This window comes from Erythrolamprus reginae, chromosome 5 (genome assembly GCF_031021105.1).
Source record: "Erythrolamprus reginae isolate rEryReg1 chromosome 5, rEryReg1.hap1, whole genome shotgun sequence".
NCBI lineage: Eukaryota > Metazoa > Chordata > Lepidosauria > Squamata > Dipsadidae > Erythrolamprus > Erythrolamprus reginae.
The window spans coordinates 12,550,942-12,569,955 of record NC_091954.1 but is presented as its reverse complement, the minus strand read 5'-3'; the positions used below and the strand labels follow the sequence as shown (position 1 = coordinate 12,569,955).

The 19,014-nt window shown below is 42.0% G+C and overlaps 1 protein-coding gene across 2 annotated transcripts in view; it reads left to right on the top strand.

Annotated features, from left to right (window-relative positions):
• ANK3 (ankyrin 3) overlaps nucleotides 1-19,014 on the top strand; it is a 460,069-nt gene that overhangs the window by 279,281 nt on the left and 161,774 nt on the right. For both annotated transcript variants that reach the window (XM_070752072.1, XM_070752071.1), the window contains 6 exons: nucleotides 2,029-2,226; nucleotides 4,929-5,027; nucleotides 7,078-7,176; nucleotides 14,090-14,188; nucleotides 15,420-15,617; nucleotides 17,819-17,917. In XM_070752072.1, coding sequence (XP_070608173.1) covers nucleotides 2,029-2,226; nucleotides 4,929-5,027; nucleotides 7,078-7,176; nucleotides 14,090-14,188; nucleotides 15,420-15,617; nucleotides 17,819-17,917 — 792 coding nt within the window. The remainder of the gene's footprint in view (nucleotides 1-2,028; nucleotides 2,227-4,928; nucleotides 5,028-7,077; nucleotides 7,177-14,089; nucleotides 14,189-15,419; nucleotides 15,618-17,818; nucleotides 17,918-19,014) is intronic.

Sequence of the window (19,014 nt, the reverse complement as noted above, 5' to 3'; positions counted from 1 at the left end):
TAGAATACAGAATACCTCTTTTTCTGATAAGCACGGGAATGTGTAAGAATAGAATAGAATAGAATTTTATTGGCCAAGTAAATAGAATAGAAATAGGAAGAGAATAGAATAGAATAGAATACAGAATACCTCTTTTTCTGATAAGCACGGGAATGTGTAAGAATAGAATAGAATAGAATTTATTGGCCAAGTGAATAGAATAGAATACAGAATACCTCTAGAATAGGATAGAATACAGAATACCTCTAGAATAGGATAGAATACAGAATACCTCTTTTCCTGATAAGCACGGGAATGTGTAAGAATAGAATAGAATAGAATTTCATTGGCCAATTGAATAGAATAGAAATAGGAATCGAATCGAATAGAAAGGAATAGGAATAGGATAGAATACAGAATACCTCTTTTTCTGATAAGCACGGGAATGTGTAAGAATAGAATAGAATAGAATTTTATTGGCCAAGTGAATAGAATAGAAATAGGAATAGAATAGAATAGAATACAGAATACCTCTTTTTCTGATAAGCACGGGAATGTGTAAGAATAGAATAGAATTTTATTGGCCAAGTGAATAGAAATAGAAATAGAATAGAATAGGAATAGATATAGGAATAGATATAGGAATAGGAATAGAAAGGAATAGGAATAGAATAGAATACAGAATACCTCTTTTTCTGATAAGCACGGGAATGTGTAAGAATAGAATTGTATAGAATTTTATTGGCCAAGTGAATAGAATAGAAATAGGAATAGAATAGAATAGAATAGATAGGAATAGGATAGAATACAGAATACCTCTTTTTCTGATAAGCACAGGAATGTGTAAGAATTGTATAGAATTTTATTGGCCAAGTGAATAGAATAGAAATAGGAATAGAATAGAATAGAATAGGAATAGATATAGAAATAGAGTAGAATAGAATAGAATAGAGAATACCTCTTTTTCTGATAAGCACGGGAATGTGTAAGAAAAGAATAGAATAGAATTTTATTGTCCAAGTGAATAGAATAGAATAGAATTCTTTATTGGCCAAGTGAGATTGGACACACAAGAGATTTGTCTTTGGTGCATGTGCTCTCAGTGTACATAAAAGAAAAGATTAATTCATCAAGAATCATAAGATACAACACTTAATGATAGTCCGGGTACAAATAAGCAATCCAATCATATTAGGAACCAGTCAATATAAATCGTAAGGATGCAAGCAACAAAGTTACAGTCATACAGTCATTAGTGGGAGGAGATGGGTGATGGGAACGGTGAGAAGAGTAATAGTAGTGCAGACCTAGTAAATAGTTTTGACAGTGTTGGGGGAAATATTTGTTTAGCAGAGTGATGGCGTTCAGGGAAAAACTGTTCGGGTTTAGTTGACTTGGTGTGCAGTGCTCTATATAGCATCGTTTTGAAGGGAAGAGTTGAAACAATGCCGGGTGTGAGATGTCTGTAAATATTTTGACAGCCCCCTTTTTGACTCGTGCCGTATACAGGTCCTCAATGGAAGGCAGGTTGGTAGCAATTGTACTTATAATTCGGTGATGGGCCCCTATGGGTATAGTCAGGTACGCAGAACTGGTAGAAATTTTTTGAGCTAAATCTTTTACCATATTACAGGAATATCAACCCTATTGCACACTTTAGAGTCATCGGCAAATAGGCAAACCTTCCCTACCATTTTACTGTATTTTGAAATTAACAGAAATATGAAATATGCTACTTTTCCTTTGATAGGATCTAATCAATAAAAGCTTATTACTAAAGACTTCAACCAAGAGTGGAGCGATTAGAGCTCCTCCTGTATTACATGTTTTGTTGGGGGGGGGGGGTTGTATATATGTCTTGTTTTGTTTTTGAAAATAATAAAATTTTATATACTGTATATAAAAAAGAAAGGTTTTGCTGGAGCCTCTCCCTATAAATACCCCCCCCCCCCAGCTGAGTAGCGACTGTAGACAAGAACCAGATATTGGTCTTGTCTTTCATTTCCAGTGGTGGGTTTCTTACTCTTCTCCTTCCCTTTCTCCCTCTAGAATGGCTTGTCTCCGTTGCACATGGCGACCCAAGGGGACCATCTCAACTGCGTCCAGCTCCTGATTGAGCACCACGTGCCGGTGGATGATGTGACCAACGACTACCTGACCGCACTTCATGTAGCTGCTCACTGTGGCCATTACAAGGTGGCCAAGGTTTTGTTGGACAAGAAGGCAAATCCTAATGCCAAAGCACTGGTGAGCACAGTGGGGTCCCTCTCGTCTCCCACCCACCCACAAAATTTTATTTATTTTATTTATTTATTTATTCATTTGTCCAATACACAATACATATGGAAGAGAATAGACATGAAGTAATATATATAAAGATAATATGTAAAAATAGAGGAGAAGATATATGGAAGGAAGAAAATATATATGATATATGAGATAAAGGAAAGACAATTGGACAGGGGATGAAAGGCACACTAGTGCACTTATGTACGCCCCTTACTGACCTCTTAGGAACCTGGAGAGGTCAATCATGGATAGTCTAAGGGAGAAATGTTGGGGGTTAGGGGTTGACACTATGGAGTCCGGTAATGAGTTCCACGCTTCGACAACTTGATTGTTAAAGTCATATTTTTTACAGTCAAGTTTGGAGCGGTTAATATTAAGTTTGAATCTGTTGCGTGCTCTTGTGTTGTTGCGGTTGAAGCTGAAGTAGTCATTGACCGGTAGGACATTGCAGCATATGATCTTGTGGGCAATACTTAAATCGTGTTTTAGGCGCCGTAGTTCTAAGCTTTCTAGACCCAAGATTGTTAGTCTATTTTCGTAGGGTATTCTGTTTCGAGTGGAGGAGTGAAGGGCTCTTCTGGTGAAATATCTTTGGAGGTTTTCAAGGGTGTTGATGTCCGAGATGTGGCATGGGTTCCAGACAGATGATTTACCAGCTAGGTTGGGCCTGAGTTGGGAGGCCTGCAGAGTGCTTCTGGGGGCTGGGGGAAGGCAACAGAAGGCCCATTTTTCACCAAGAAAATGAGCAGATCGTCTATCATGAGGTCCAGCCTGGTGGGCAGAGCCTCCCACTGTTACTACTGGGATGAACTGGTAGCCCCCCCCATCATTGGTGCTTACTGAAGAAATTGGACCAGGAGCAAGAGACGCCATTTCAAACTCACTTTCCATCATGGGAGCTTTCTGGGAGGGGGATTTTTTAGAGCCCCCATCCTCTCTCCCAGCCCAACCTACCTCTCCTTTGCAAGGGGGTAAAATGGACCTCCTGTCCAGACGGGGGTTCCAACTTACCGCCATTACTGGTGCTGATGCGTGCGCAGCTGCGGGTGACCAGTGTGTTGGAGTGAGATTTGGCTTCTGCGCATGCTCAGGAAGCAAATCTCATGAGAAGATGCGCAGGGGCATGAGATTTCGGTGATTATTTTGCTTCCGCGCATGCACAGAAGCAAAAAAATCACTGAAAAGCACCAATATCTCGCATCCGCGTGCATCCTCGTGCAAAATTTTGCTTCCTGCACATGTGCAAAAGCCAAATCTTGCGCTGATGTGTGTGTTCACTCACCATCACCCGGAACTGTGTGCGCCACTCCATTTCCGCTACTGGTGAGCCATCCACCCCCACCCAGATAGGAAACCAATACTAAATCTGTCACATATACAGTGGGACCTCTACTAATGAACTTAATTCGTTCCGTGACCAGGTTCTTAAGTAGAAAGGTTTGTAACTAGAAGCAATTTTTCCCATAGGAATCAATGTAAAAGCAAATACAGTGATCCCTCGTCTTACAAAGCCCTCATCATACAAACTTTTCGAGATAAAAACCCGGGGTTTAAGATTTTTTTGCCCCTTCTTCCAAACTATTTTCACCTTACAAACCCAAGCCGCCGCCACTGGGATGCCCCGCCTCTGGACTTCTGTTGCCAGCAAAGCGCTCATTTTTGCGCTGCTGGGATTCCCCTGAGGCTCCCCTCCATGGGAAACACCACCTCCGGACTTCCATGTTTTTGCAATGCTGCAGGGGAATCCCAGCAGCGCAAAAACAGGGGCTTCGCTGGCAATGGAAGTCTGGAGGTGGGGTTTTCCAGTGAGGGAACCTCAATGAAATCTCAGCATCACAAAAACACGGAGGTCTGGAGGTGGGGTTTCAAGGACTTCCGTGTTTTTGCAATGCTGCAATTTTGCTGAGGCTCCCCTCACTGGGAAACCCCACCTCCGAACTTCCGTTGCCAGCAAAGCACCCATTTTTGTGCTGCTGGGATTCCCCTGCAGCATCACAAAAACACGGAAGTCCGGAGGTGGAGTTTTGCAAGGAGGGGAGCCTCAGGGGAATCCCAGCAGTGCAAAAATGGGCACTTCGGCTGGCAAAAAGGGGTGAGTTTTGGGCTTGCATGCATTAATCGCTTTTCCATTGATTCCTATGGGAAACATTGTTTCGTCTTACAAACATTTCACCTTAAAAACCTCATCCCGGAACCAATTAAGTTCGTAAGACGAGGTATCACTGTAATGCGTGCGATTGGGGAAGCCACAGGGAGGGTGGAGGCCCTGTTTTCTCCCAGGAGATTCCTCGAGAGGGCCCACGGAGTCTTCTCCCCACCTTTTCCATCCCTGTTTCTGCCCAGGATATTCCTAGAGAGGCCCCATGGAGGCTTCTCCCTGCCTTTTCCGGTTACAGTTTCGGAGGGTCGGGTTTGTAAGTGGAAAATGGTTCTTGAGAAGAGGCAAAAAAAGTCTTGAACACCCAGTTTTTAATCTAGAAAAGTTCATAAGTAGAGGCGTTCTTAGGTAGAGGTACCACTGCTTTAAACTCCTGGAGAAATAGAAACAAATAAACAAATCCTAAAAAGTGAGGCTTAGCTGTCATGCAATGTCGAAAGGGGATAAATAGGTTTTGCAATACTTTGGGGGAATTTTTGTAATGCTTTCCAAACATTTTCAGAATGGTTTCACGCCTCTCCACATTGCCTGCAAAAAGAACCGGATTAAAGTGATGGAACTTCTGCTGAAACACGGAGCCTCCATTCAAGCTGTCACAGAGGTAAGGGTTCTTTGCAGCTGTGGCCAGGTTTAATTAAATAAAGCCATCCTTCAGCCTTGGAGCGCAAGAGCTTTTGAATGCCAAAAAGGGATTCTCAGTAAACATGATCACCAACTTCTATTGCCTTGGTTAATATTTCTGTTTTCTAATTTTAAGAAAACAAAATCCTTTACCAAAATATTTGTGTTCCTCAGTTACTGAGAAGAGCTGTATCCAGAGATGGGCTGCTAAGATGGAACAGTGACGTGTGGTCACCCCCGTGGCTCTGAGTGCTAGCAGAGTCCAGTGCAATTATGCTACTGCACCTGGGCAGGTAGAGAAATCGCATACAGACATGCCACAAGCGTACTTGCGTGTCCGCGCACAATTTCGCCACCTGCCCAGGTGCGGTAGCATAGTTGCGCTGGACTCCGCGAGCACTCAGAGCCACGGGGACGAGTACACGTCACGGTTCCACCTTAGCAGCCCACCTCTGGCTGTATCCAAAATTGTCTCGGGAGAGGTCTCCTCCTCCTATCTTAGGTAATGACCATCAATGGAGACACAACATTTTGAGCTGCAGTAAAAGAGTTAGCTCAAATTTCACTGTTAATTTTTAAGATAAGCTTTTACTGCCAAAATAGAAAAGCAAACTCTCATTGCCATGTAGTTGAAGTATTCTCAGTGATGCGCATGAACACACCAGTGTGCTCTTGCCTGGATGCTTGAAAGGGCTTACGTGGCCCTTTTCAATGTCCAGTTTCTACCTTTGTGCACTCAAGTTGCTCTAAACTACACACCTTGTGGAGTGCTGGAGTTTTGCAGTGTATGCGTACAGTGTGCAACGGAATATTTCTTCCAAATCTAGATGTAGATGCCCAGAATGTGGGCACAGGGTCCAACTAATACATTCTGAACTTGCCATTTATTTATTTATTTATTTATTAGATTTGTATGCTGCCCCTCTCCGTAGACTTGGGGCAGCTAACAACAGTAAAAAGACAATATGTACAAATCTAATATTAAAAATAATGTTAAAAACCCCAATTTAAGAAACCAATCATACAGACAGACATACCATGCATAAATTTTATAAGCCTAGGGGGAAGGGAATATCTCAATTCCCCCATGCCTGATGACAGAGGTGGGTTTTAAGGAGCTTACGAAAGGCAAGGAGGGTGGGGGCAACTCTGATCTCTGGGGGGAGTTGGTTCCAGAGGGTCGGGGCCGCCACAGAGAAGGCTCTTCCCCTGGGTCCCGCCAAACAACATTGTTTAGTCGACGGGACCCGGAGAAGGCCAACTCTGTGGGACCTAACTGGTCGCGGCAGAAGACGGTCTCAGAGATATTATGGTCCGATGCCATGAAGGGCTTTATAGGTCATAACCAACACTTTGAATTGTGACCGGAAACCGATCGACAACCAGTGCAGATTGCGGAGTGTTGGTGTGACATGGGCATATTTAGGAAGGCCCATGATTGCTCTCGCAGCTGCATTCTGCAGGATCTGAAGTTTCCGAACACTTTTCAAAGGTAGCCCCATGTAGAGAGTGTTACAGTAATCGAGCCTCGAAGTGATGAGGGCATGAGTGACTGTGAGCAGTGAGTCCCAGTCCAAATAGGGCCGCAACTGGTGCACCAGGCGGACCTGGGCAAACGCCCCCCTCGCCACAGCTGAAAGATGTTTCTCTAATGTGAGCTGTGGATTGAGGAGGACGCCCAAGTTGCGGACCCTCTCTGAGGGGGTTAATGATTCCCCCCTCCCAGGGTAATGGACGGACAGATTGTGTTGTCCTTGGGAGGCAGAACCCAAAGCCACTCTGACTTATCAGGGTTGAGTTTGAGTCTGTTGACACCCATCCAGACCCTAACAGCCTCCAGACACGGAGGCATACAAATCTAATTAATGATGTCCTTGTAATATTGGCAACAGCTATCCGTGTATGTTTTTTTAGCCATCAACCATCAGGTGTCCCAGAAAACGTTCAGTCTTCGGGGTGCTCTACTAAGGCTTTGCTCATATTATGCCAGCCCAGGAATGGTTCTTTTCTTCTCTCTGTTCATTTCCTAGTCGGGTTTGACTCCGATCCATGTGGCTGCCTTCATGGGACATGTAAATATTGTTTCACACCTGATGCACCACGGAGCTTCTCCCAACACAACCAATGTGGTAAGTACCAGGGTGGACCTTTCATTACTGTCAGTCCAGTGGCCGCCTCCTCCCTTATCTCCCTTGGCCGGGGCGTTTTTCTAGGCAGACATAATGACCTCGTGTGGAACCACAGTTCTCAGTCTCCAATTGTTGGTTTTTCTGCTAACCAACTCAACTGGCAGCCACTCGCATGGTCTTTGGAGTTCTCCCAGCTGAGTTTCAGAAGAGAGAAGACTTTTCTGTTGGACCTTTCTTGTCCTCCTTGTTCCACCTGCAGCTGTTGAGATCTTCACAGATAGCCCGCTGGGGAGAGATCACCTGTTCCTATTGACCAAGCTCTAAGCTTTCAGGCCTACTGAAAAAGACAGAGATGGAATGGCACATGCCAATTCATTCTCTGTAAAGTTTCCAAACATTTTGTGTAGGCAACCATCGTCATGCAGTGACATTGTTGACTGGAAATAATCATTATCTGACATATCCAAGAAGTGAAGGTTTTATTTTCCCCTTTTCTCTCCTGGGCTAGGAACGGAGGTGGTTCATGCATATGTCATGGAAATGACTGGTAGTGCAGAATTTGTGGCAAAAAGTGCAAGAGGATATTAATAGGATGTTAAATATATGATGGATAATTACTAAGGAAATGGCAGTATTAGTTAAAAGCAATGCGATGGGAGAATTTAGAGAAATAAAACAAGCAGCGATAGAAAGGCGGTCATAGTCTTGGGTTGGAAGGATGCGACTAATGATGGGCACCCAAACAGTTTGTGGCACCAAAGCTCCGCCCCCAGAATCCCATCATTTTTTATTTTAATGGATTTTTTATTTTTATTTATTTTTATTTTTACGAAAAAGGACATCGCAGCGCCACTGCAAGCAAAGAGAGGTCCTTTCACGTGAAAATAAAAACTTTTATTTTTACATGAAAAGACCTCCCTTTGCTTGTGGCACCACTGCGGTATCCTTTTTTGTAAAAAAAAAAAAAATTTACATGAAAAGACCTCCCTTTGAAGGAGCTGGGGAATCCCTCCCACGAAGAGATTCTGGGGGCGGAGCTTTGACGTCACATATACTGGCAGGTTGCTAAGGACGCCAAAGTGATCACTTCCTGGATTCCATGGAATCCAGGAAGCGATCACTTTGGCGTCCTTAGCAACCTGCCGGTGTACGTGATATCAAAGCTCCACCCCGGAATCTCTTTGTGGGATTCCCCAGCTCCTTTTGTGCCTCCCTCCCAGCTTCCGACTGGCTGACAGCTCCCCGGTGTTCGCCTTCTTCCGCCGCCACCGGTGCCCGGCTCTTCCTCCTCTTCTCAGCAGATGACAGCCGGGCAGTGGCTTTCGCAGTGTTCTGCATGAACGCCAAACTAAAGCACAATTTTTTAAAAAAATTCGGGTTCGGGTCTGGCATGCCGAACACCACAAAATTCGGTACGGACCCGAATTGTGCGGGTTCGGTTCACCCAACACTAGATGCGACAAAATGGACAATGCAAAATTGGTACCGGTACATGGTGGACCATATTCAATTTGAGATTATGGATAAAAAGATAAATTCGGTTAATGAAACTGACTTGCTACAACTGATGGGACGATGGGACAAGATAAGACGATATATAGAATCCGAGACCAAGCTACAAGGAATAAATTGGAATCACTCTATAATATGTAAATCACTCTATAATATGTAAACTTTTAAATTTAATATGTAGATAAATGGTCAAAGCAATGGAAATTGCAGTTTAATGTTTCCAAATGTAAAATAATGCACTTGGGGAAAAGGAATCCTCAATCTGAGTATTGTATTGGCAGTTCTGTGTTAGCAAAAACTTCAGAAGAGAAGGATTTAGGGGTAGTGATTTCTGACAGTCTCAAAATGGGTGAGCAGTGCAGTCAGGCGGTAGGCAAAGCAAGTAGAATGCTTGGCTGAATAGCTAGAGGTATAACAAGCAGGAGGAGGGAGATTGTGATCCCCTTATATAGAGCGCTGGTGAAACCACATTTGGAGTACTGTGTTCAGTTCTGGAGACCTCACCTACAAAAAGATATTGACAAAATTGAACGGGTCCAAAGACGGGCTACAAGAATGGTGGAAGGTCTTAAGCATAAAACATATCAGGAAATACTTAATGAACTCAATCTGTATAGTCTGGAAGACAGAAGGAAAAGGGGGGACATGATCGAAACATTTAAATATGTTAAAGGGTTAAATAAGGTTCAGGAGGGAAGTGTTTTTAATAGGAAAGTGAACACAAGAACAAGGGGACACAATCTGAAGTTAGTTGGTGGAAAGATCAAAGGCAACATGAGAAAATATTATTTTACTGAAAGAGTAGTAGATCCTTGGAACAAACTTCCAGCAGACGTGGTTGGTAAATCCACAGTAACTGAATTTAAACATGCCTGGGATAAACATATATCCATTATAAAATAAAATACAGGAAATAGTATAAGGGCAGACTACATGGACCATGAGGTCTTTTTCTGCCGTCAGTCTTCTATGTTTCTAAACATATATTTTGCTCTTGAGTTAAAATGGTATATACAAGAAACACCCCCGATTTGGTGGTGGGGTGTGAATGCTTATCTGGTGGTGGGCACTACTCACAGAGCACCTGTTTTATGTTGTGTGTGTGTTCATATTTTTAAAAAATCAATAAAAGTATTAAATTTTTGTAAAAAAAGGAACAGAGATGGTATTCAGCCAGTTCTGGCGAACTGGTAGTAGCGACTTGCGCGGCCACCTGCCCTGGCGCTACGCCATCCTGTTTAGTGACATTTTGAAGCCATGCACATGTGTGCAAGCTGCATATTCAAACAAAGTGCATGCACGGAAGGCTGCATGGATACATGAAAGGAGCACATGAGAGTCATTATTGGGTTGCTACCCATATGGGCCACACTGTGCACTGGTAGTAAAAATGGAGCTATACGTGCAGCTCTACATTTCTGGCGTGCGTGCATGCGTGTCCCAGCAAGATTTTGCTTCTGCAAATCTTGCTAGGGGACGCGCATGTGAGTTTTTGGCAACTTTTTGCTTCTGCACATGTGCGGAAATCTCACAAAGGGATGGGGTCCTGCAGCATTTCTCTCTCTCTCTTCCTAAATCTTAGCTAGATTTTTTTAAAATCCCGATTTTGTGCCACAGAGAGAAGGTTTGTGCATGACCGCCTCTAAGTCGTGGGAAAGTCTCTATTTCTTGAACGACAGTTTGCGGCAACCCTGTCCGTGGAGCTGATCCCAATCAAACTCGAGTGCCTTTCAATCCCCAAAGGAGGAAGACAAGCTTTCAAAACCAGAGTGGTTTGGAGCGGATTTGTTCTCCCAAAGTTGGCCAGAGAAAGCCTGTTTTCGTTTCTTGTTTTGCTACAATTTACCGCAGGCGGGCCTGTTCTTTGCCAGGCTCAGGGCTGTGAGAAGTGAGAGGCAGCCACAGAAAACAGGCACGGCACAATCTGTGCTACGGGCAGGATTTGCTTATACCTGTGGCAAACTATTTATTATTTATTGATTGATTAATTGGATTTATATGCTGCCCCTCTCCAAGGACTCAGAGCGGTTTACAACATATACTGCTCAAAAAATAAAATAAAATACATAAAATAAAATAAAATAAAATAATAAAATAAAATAAAATAAAATAAAATAAAAAAAAATAGAATAGAATAGAATAGAATAGAATAGAATAAAATAAAATAAAATAAAATAAAATAAAATAAAATAAAATAAAATAAAATAAATAAAATAAAATAAAATAAAATAAAATAAAATAAAATAAAATAAAATAAAATAAAATAATAAAGGGAACACTTAAACAACAGAATATAACTCCAAGTAAATCAAACTTCTGTGAAATCAAACTGTCCACTTAGGGAGCAACACTGATTGACAATCAATTTCACATGCTGTCGGGCACATTCAACTTTGTACAGAAGAAAGTATTCAATGAGAATATTTCATTCCTTCAAATCTAGGATGTGTTCTTTGAGTGTTCCCTTTGAGTGTGTAAAAGGAACAATAAAATACCGTGTCTAAATATGATTAATTAAAACTAGGTAAACTAATCAAAAATCCCCAATATCTTTAAAAATCTATCATGCAAAACATTCATACTAAACATTCGTCGGCCAGGGGGCCAAGATTTAATCGCCCCTAGCTTGGTGGCATAAATGAGTCTTAAGACTCTTGCGGAAGGCGAGGAGGGTAAGGGACGTGCGAATCTCTCGGGAGAGCTGATTCCAGAGGGCCGGGGCCACCACAGAGAAGGCTCTTCCCCTGGGCCCCGCCAAGCAACATTGTCTAGTTCAGTGTTTTTCAACCAGTGTGTCACGGCACACTAGTGTGCCGTGGAACATGGTCAGGTGTGCCACAAGAGGGGAGAGAGAAAGAGAAAGAAAGCAAGAGCGAGAGAGAAAGCAAGCAAGAGCGAGAGAAAGCAAGCAAGAGCGAGAGAAAACAAGCAAGAGCGAGAGAGAAAGAAAGCAAGAGCGAGAGAAAGAGTGAGTGAGAGAGAAAGAGAGAGAGAGAGAAAGAAAGAAAGAGAGAGAGAGAGAAAAAAAAAAGTGTATGAGAGAGAGAAAGCAAGAGAGAGGGGGGAGAGAAAGAGAGAGAAAGAAAGCTAGAGAGAGAGTGTGTGAGAGAGAGAGAAAGCAAGAGAGAAAGAGAGAGAGAAAGAAAGCAAGAGAGAGAGAAAGAAAGAGAGAGAGAGGAGAGGGAGAGAGAGAAATGAGAGAAAAAAGGGGAGAAAAAAAGAGAAATGAGAAAATGATTGAGGCAGAGAATGAGAGGAAAGAGAGAGAAACAAAAGAGAGAAGTGACTCTTGATTTAAAGCATATGATTAAAAGCACCCAAAGAATAAGAGAGAGAAAAAACCCAGCCCTCACCTGTTTTTGGAAATGGTTCAAGAGTGTGTGCACACACACACACAAAGGGGGGGGGATAATATGTATAATATGTACTCTCTTAGAGTGTCATTTTGGTTGGTGGTGTGCCCCAGGATTTTGTAAATGTAAAAAATGTGCCGCAGCTCAAAAAAGGTTGAAAATCACTGGTCTAGTTGATGGGACCTGGAGAAGGCCGACTCTGTGGGACCTAACCGGTTGCTGGGATTCATACAGCAGAAGGCGGTCCTGCAAGTAATGGTGGCAAAAGCTTTGAACATAATGCAGCTTTCCCTTTTTCAGTTTCCTGCTGTCCTTGTTATTTCCCTAGTGACCCATCCTCTGGTTGGAGCGCATGAAGCTTTGCACATTGTTAATAGCCTTTTTTATTATTACTATTGATCGCTTTCGATTGGCCCAGCTGTGAGTTTGCCTGCTGAGAAACAGGCGCCCGGCGTCCTCAAGCACAGGAGCGGAGAATCACATGGAGGGTGGGGGAACTTATTTATTTTATTTATCTGTTTATTTATTCGGATTTGTATGCCGCCCAACTCCCAAGGGACTCTGAACTGGAGGTCCAACGCTTGGCACAATCCCATGGGTTTATCCTGTGGAAAACATCGTTTAAGACCAAGGTTGCCTTATTTCCTCAAACTAACATCTCTCCTTTTTAAAACAGCAATGTTTTCATTTGGCAAAGAACAAAACCTTTGCATGTTTTCAGGGCTTTAAAAAAAAAATCAATCCTGGAATGCATTACTGTAATTTTTGGAGTACAACACGCTTCTTTTTCCCCTATAAAAGAGGGTGGAAATGTTGGTATGTCTTATACATTGAATACAGCCATTTTTGGTCTCCCCTTTTTTTAAATTAATATTTTTATTGAGTTTTATAATACAAAACACACACACAACATATAACATTTTTGGTCTCCCGAAGCCCTGCCCCTGCATTATCCACTTTTTGCAAAAAAATTGGCCAGGGGTTTTTTGTTTTTGTTTTTTGCAAAAATGGAGTGCACAGAGGGTTTTGGAGACTGCTCCTGCTCCTTTGTTTTTGGAAAAAAAAGCAAAAAGTGGGCCATTTTTTTGCAAAAACGGGGACATTTTTGCCTTCCTCCAGTCAGTGTTCCCTCTAATTTTTTTTGGGGGGGGTGGGCAGAAAAGTATAGTGTCTGAGCGGCAGTCCCTTCAGGACTGGGCGGCACAGAAATAATAAACAAACAAACAAACAAATAAAAAACCCACCCTGTTTTGCCTCATAGAATTTCAAAATAAAATACTGTACTGTGTGTCTATAACAGTGAGCTCATAATAGGGCAACTCTATCAATATCAAAATGCCACTTAAATAGTTGAGCTAGTTTCAAACTAGATTTTTATTTTCTTTCTCTCTTCCTTACTCCCATTCTTTTTCTTTCTCTTTTCCTTCCTCTCTTTTTTCTATCTGTTTCTCTCTCTTCCTCTCTTCCTCTCTCTCTCCTTACCTCTCACTCTTTCCCTCTCAGCTTCTGGGCAGGTTTGGAAAACTCTGAGTTGATGATGATTTTTAAGTGAGCGATTGCTCACTGCTCAGCTTAGAGGGAACTATGCCCCCAGTCCCCAGGAGCACTCTGCAGGCCTCCCCAGCTCTCTGCGCACCCCATTTTTGCAAAAACCGGTGAAAAATGAGTCCATTTTTGCAAAAAAAAAAATGGAGCACGCAGATAGTTTGAAAGGGTTACAGACTGCTCCTGGGGCCCGGGTGGACAAAAACCTCTTTTTTAAAAAGTTATTTATATTAAGAAAAGAGACATAAATACCACAAAACAAACATAAACAGAAAAAACATGAACAAAACACTTTTCTTTCTTACTTACCTCTATGAAATCTTGGTGTGTCTTATAGTCTGAAAAACATGATACTTTGTGAGGGTTAGACAGTGTCGAGGGGTCGAACACGACCTGGTTTCACATCCAGATCCCAGAGAATGCTGTTGTTGCTAGTTAACCTATGTTTCTTCCTTTTCTCTGTCATCGTAACCTCTATCCCCCTAACCTCTTTCCCCTGACAGAGAGGTGAGACAGCCCTGCACATGGCAGCCCGAGCAGGCCAGTCGGAAGTGGTTCGGTCCTTAGTTCAAAAAGGAGCTCAGGTGGAAGCTAAGGCCAAGGTAAGCAGCTTCTCCTCATCTTCTGGGCTGCGGGCGGCCTTCCTCCTGTCGCACGAATCCCAGCGGCCGATAAGGTCCCACAGAGTTGGCCTTCTCCGGGTCCCGTCGACTAAACAATGTCGTCTGGCGGAACCCAGGGGAAGAGCCTTCTTTGTGGCAGCCCCGGCCCTCTGGAATCAACTCCCCCCAGAGATTAGAACTGCACCCACCCTCCTTGTCTTTCGTAAATTGCTTAAGACCCACCTATATCGCCAGGCATGGGGGAATTGAGATATCTCCCCTAGGCTTATATAGTTTTATGTATGGTATGCTTGTGGTGCATGGTTTTTAAATGTTGGGCTTTTTTTAAACATTAAATTTGTCACATTGTACATTGTTTTATTAATGTTGTGAGACGCCCCAAGTCTGCGGAGAGGGGTGGCATACAAATCTAATAAATTATTATTATTATTATTATTATTATTATTAATAATAATAATAATAATAATAATTAATTATTATTCCACTGCAGTACATTAAGGAGCAAGATCCCCCTTCCAGAGATGCTTAGCATCCTTTTCTCTCCCTTGACCAAGGAGATTGTCCTAGGATTCCCTCCGGGAGACTGTAAATCATTTTGGTCGAAGCGTTTGAGTGTGAGACTTCATGGGATGCCGCCAGTAGCGGGTTGCTACCAGAACGGTTGAGGATGGCACACTGGTAGCAAAGGTTGTGCTGCACACACAGCTTCTGTTCTCCTGTGTGCATGTGTGCGTGTTGCAATGTGTTTCTGCTTCTGCGCATGCGCAGGAAGCAATATCTTGCGAGGGAATGCCCGTGAGATTTTGACAATGTTTTGCTTCTGAGCATGCGCAGGAAGCAATAACTTGCCATGAGATGCGTGTGAGATTTTGATGATTTTTTGCTTCTGCGCATGCACAGAAGCAAAATATAATAATCATCGAAATCTCCCTGGGGCCTCTCTAGGAATTTCCTGGGAGGAAACAGGGGCAGAAAAGGCAGGGAGAAGCCTCCCTGAGGCCTCTCTAGGAATCCCCGGGGAGGAAACAGGGTCTCCACCCTCCCTGTGCTTTCCCCAATCACACTCATTATTTGCTTTGTCATTGATTCCTATGGGAAAAATTGTTTCTCCTTCCAAACTTTTCTACTTAAATACCTGGTCGTGGAACGAATTAAGTTCGTAAGCAGAGGTACCGCTGTATTTTGTTTACTCTTTTCCTGCCATTTCTAGGATGACCAAACGCCACTGCACATTTCGGCGCGTCTGGGCAAAGCCGATATAGTCCAGCAGCTGTTACAGCAAGGAGCCTCCGCAAATGCTGCCACGACGTCTGGGTATACCCCGTTGCACCTGGCAGCACGAGAAGGACATGAAGATGTGGCGTCCGTCCTTTTGGACCACGGGGCATCCTTGAGTATCATTACCAAGGTAAGAACATTTAAGGCAGTGTTTTTCAACCAGTGTGCCGTGGCACACTAGTGTGCCGCGAGACATGGTCAGGTGTGCCGCGAAAAAGGAAGCTCAGGTTCTGGTCTCACAACTTTTTGCTGAGAGAGAGAGAGTGAGAGAAAGAGAGAAAGAAAGCAAGAGAGAAAGAGAGAGAGAGAAAGCAAGAGAGAGAGAGAAAAGAGAGAAAGCGAGAAAGAAAGAGAGTGAGAGAGAGAGAGAGAAAGCAAGAGAGAGAGAAAGAGAGAGAGAAAGCAAGAGTGAGAGAGAAAGAAAGCAAGAGAGAGAGAGATAGAAAGAAAGCAAGAGAGAGAGAGAAAAGGAGAGGGAGAGAGAAAGAGAGAGAAATGAGCAAAGAGGGGAGGAAAAAAGAGAAATGAGGAAATGATTGAGGCAGAGAATGAGAGGAAAGAGAGCGAAACAAAAGAGAGAGAGAAGTGACTTGATTTAAAACATATGATAAAAAGCACCCAAAAAATAAGAGAGAAAACCCCCCAGCCCTCACCTGTTTTTGGAAATGGTTCAAGAGTATGTACAGTATACACACACACAAGAGGGGGAGGAGACAGGGATGGAAAAAGAGAGGAGAGTGTCTTAGAGTGTCGTTTTGTGTCCTTTTGGTTGGTGGTGTGCCCCAGGATTTTCTAAATGTAAAAAATGTGCCGCGGCTCAAAAAAGGTTGAAAATCACTGATTTAAGGGATAGAAAAGCAGGCCTTGGATCGACGCTTTAAAAGTGTTGTGGCTGCTCCCTGGAAGGTTCCACTCTAAAGATTTGACATTACAATTTTCTTTCCCCCCCTTTTTTTTTAATTTTAAAAATAAATTTTATTTAAATACATATATACACACAACATACAAAAGAAAACAAAAACATTTAAAAACATTGTACGGCTGTGTAGCAAATCTCTGTAATGATTTTAACTCTGCTCACATTCTATTGCATATCACTTTTTACAGACTTGTTATAAGCCAGTTTTAAAAACAATAATCATAGTTTATATAAGTTATCTTATATCTATTTTCCCATTAATCAATTTGTCACCGAGAGATAGCTCTTTTTAATTGTTGATTGACTGTACATTAATAATAATACAGTATTCCCTCGGTTTTCGTGGGTTCAAACTTCATGAAAAGTCAATACCACGGTTTTCCAAATATATTAATTAAAAAATACTTTGCGGGTTTTTTCCCTATACCACGGTTTTTCCTGCCCGATGACATCATATGTCATCGTCAAACTTTCGTCTGCCTTTAATAAATATTTTTTTAAATAAACTTTAATAAATAAACATGGTGATTAATAATCTAAATGGTTGCTAAGGGAATGGAAAATTGCAATTTAGGGTCTTAAAGTCTTAAGGGAAGGCTTGTGATACTGTTCATAGCCAAAAATAGTGTATTTACTTCCGCATCTCTACTTCGCGGAAATTCGACTTTCGCGGGCAGTCTCGGAATGCATCCCCCGCGGAAATTGAGGGAACACTGTAATAATAATACCAAAGGATCTCAGCGGACATTTGAAAACCATCGGAACTGACAAAATCGCCATCTATCAATTGCAAAAGGCCACTTTACTGGGATAGGCAAATATAATTCGCTGCTACATCACGCAGTCCTAGGTGCTTGGGAAGCGCCCGACTGGTGATGAAATACGAAATCCAGCATAGTGATCTCGTTTGCTGTGTTGTACTGAAATAATAATAATAATAATAATAATAATAATAATAATAATAATAATAATAATAATAATAATAATTATTATTATTATTATTATTATTATTATTATTATTATTATTATTATTTATTAGATTTCTATGCTGCCCCTCTCTGAAGACTCGGGGCAGCTCACAACAATAATAAAAAAAACAATATTATAGCGAAACAAATCTAATATTACAAAACAACCATATTAATTACTTTATCCTTACAATTATAATTACAATTTTCATCGTCATATCCCTGTAGACTTGATCCCTGCGCTTTCAAAGTTTCTTTGTTAAAAAGAGCATTTGAAAGTCATTTCGAAATCAAATAATTGGTTTCTTTGTGCATTGTAGAAAACTGGATCCTTGTGTCTCTTCCAAATCCACATTTTGGGTTGCGGCTGGCACAAATTCCATTCTCTTCCGTTCTGCAAAAATGGTCTTTGCCTCGAATAAAACCCCAATGTTTATCTTACAGAAAGGATTTACCCCTCTACATGTGGCAGCCAAATATGGCAAAATAGAAGTTGCCAACCTCCTACTTCAGAAAAACGCTTCTCCAGATGCAGCTGGAAAGGTAAGGCAGATGTTGCTTTAACAAGGCCCACTGAGGTCATTCTAGCGTCCACCAAAGCCATCAACTGGTGACAGTCTCAGGATCCCTCTGGAATATTTCTCCTTTTTTGTAATACTGACAGTCTCAAAATGGGTGAACAGTGCAGTCAGGCGGTAGGGAAAGCAAGTAGGATGCTTGGCTGCATAGCTAGAGGTATAACAAGCAGGAAGAGGGAGATTATGATCCCGCTATATAGAATGCTGGTGAGACCACATTGGGAATACTGTGTTCAGTTCTGGAGACCTCACCTACAAAAAGATATTGACAAAATTGAACGGGTCCAAAGACGGGCTACAAGAATGGTGGAAGGTCTTAAGCATCAAACGTATCAGGAAAGACTTCATGAACTCAATCTGTATAGCCTGGAGGACAGAAGGAAAAGGGGGGACATGATCGAAACCTTTAAATATATTAAAGGGTTAAATAAGGTCCAGGAGGGAAGTGTTTTTAATAGGAAAGTGAACACAAGAACAAGGGGACACAATCTGAAGTTAGTTGGGGGAAAGATCAAAAGCAACATGAGAAAATATTATTTTACTGAAAGAGTAGTAGATCCTTGGAACAAACTTCCAGCAGATGTGGTAGATAAATCCACAGTAACTGAATTTAAACATGCCTGGGATAAACATATATCCATCCTAAGATAAAATACGGAAAATAGTATAAGGGCAGACTAGATGGACCATGAGGTCTTTTTCTGCCGTCAGACCTCTATGTTTCTATGTTTCTATGCAAAAGTTCTTAGTTTCTGTTGAGAAAGAGGTATTGATTTCTTGAGGATATTGTTCTACTTCGCAATACCCTTGATGACTGATTGATTATGTGCCAACAAGTCGTTTTATTATTACATTTTATTGTATGTACTGACCACAGAGATGGATTTTTCCCCCAGGACCATCTATCCCTAACCTGTCCTTTTAAGTCTACCAATGGTGGACTCATTGCCACTCTTAATGGAGCACAACATCTTTACCCTCTGCAGTAGAGCTCTGCTCACTTTCTACTGAAACACAGAACTTTGATACATTATTTAGCACAAAAAATGTGGGATCACCCAT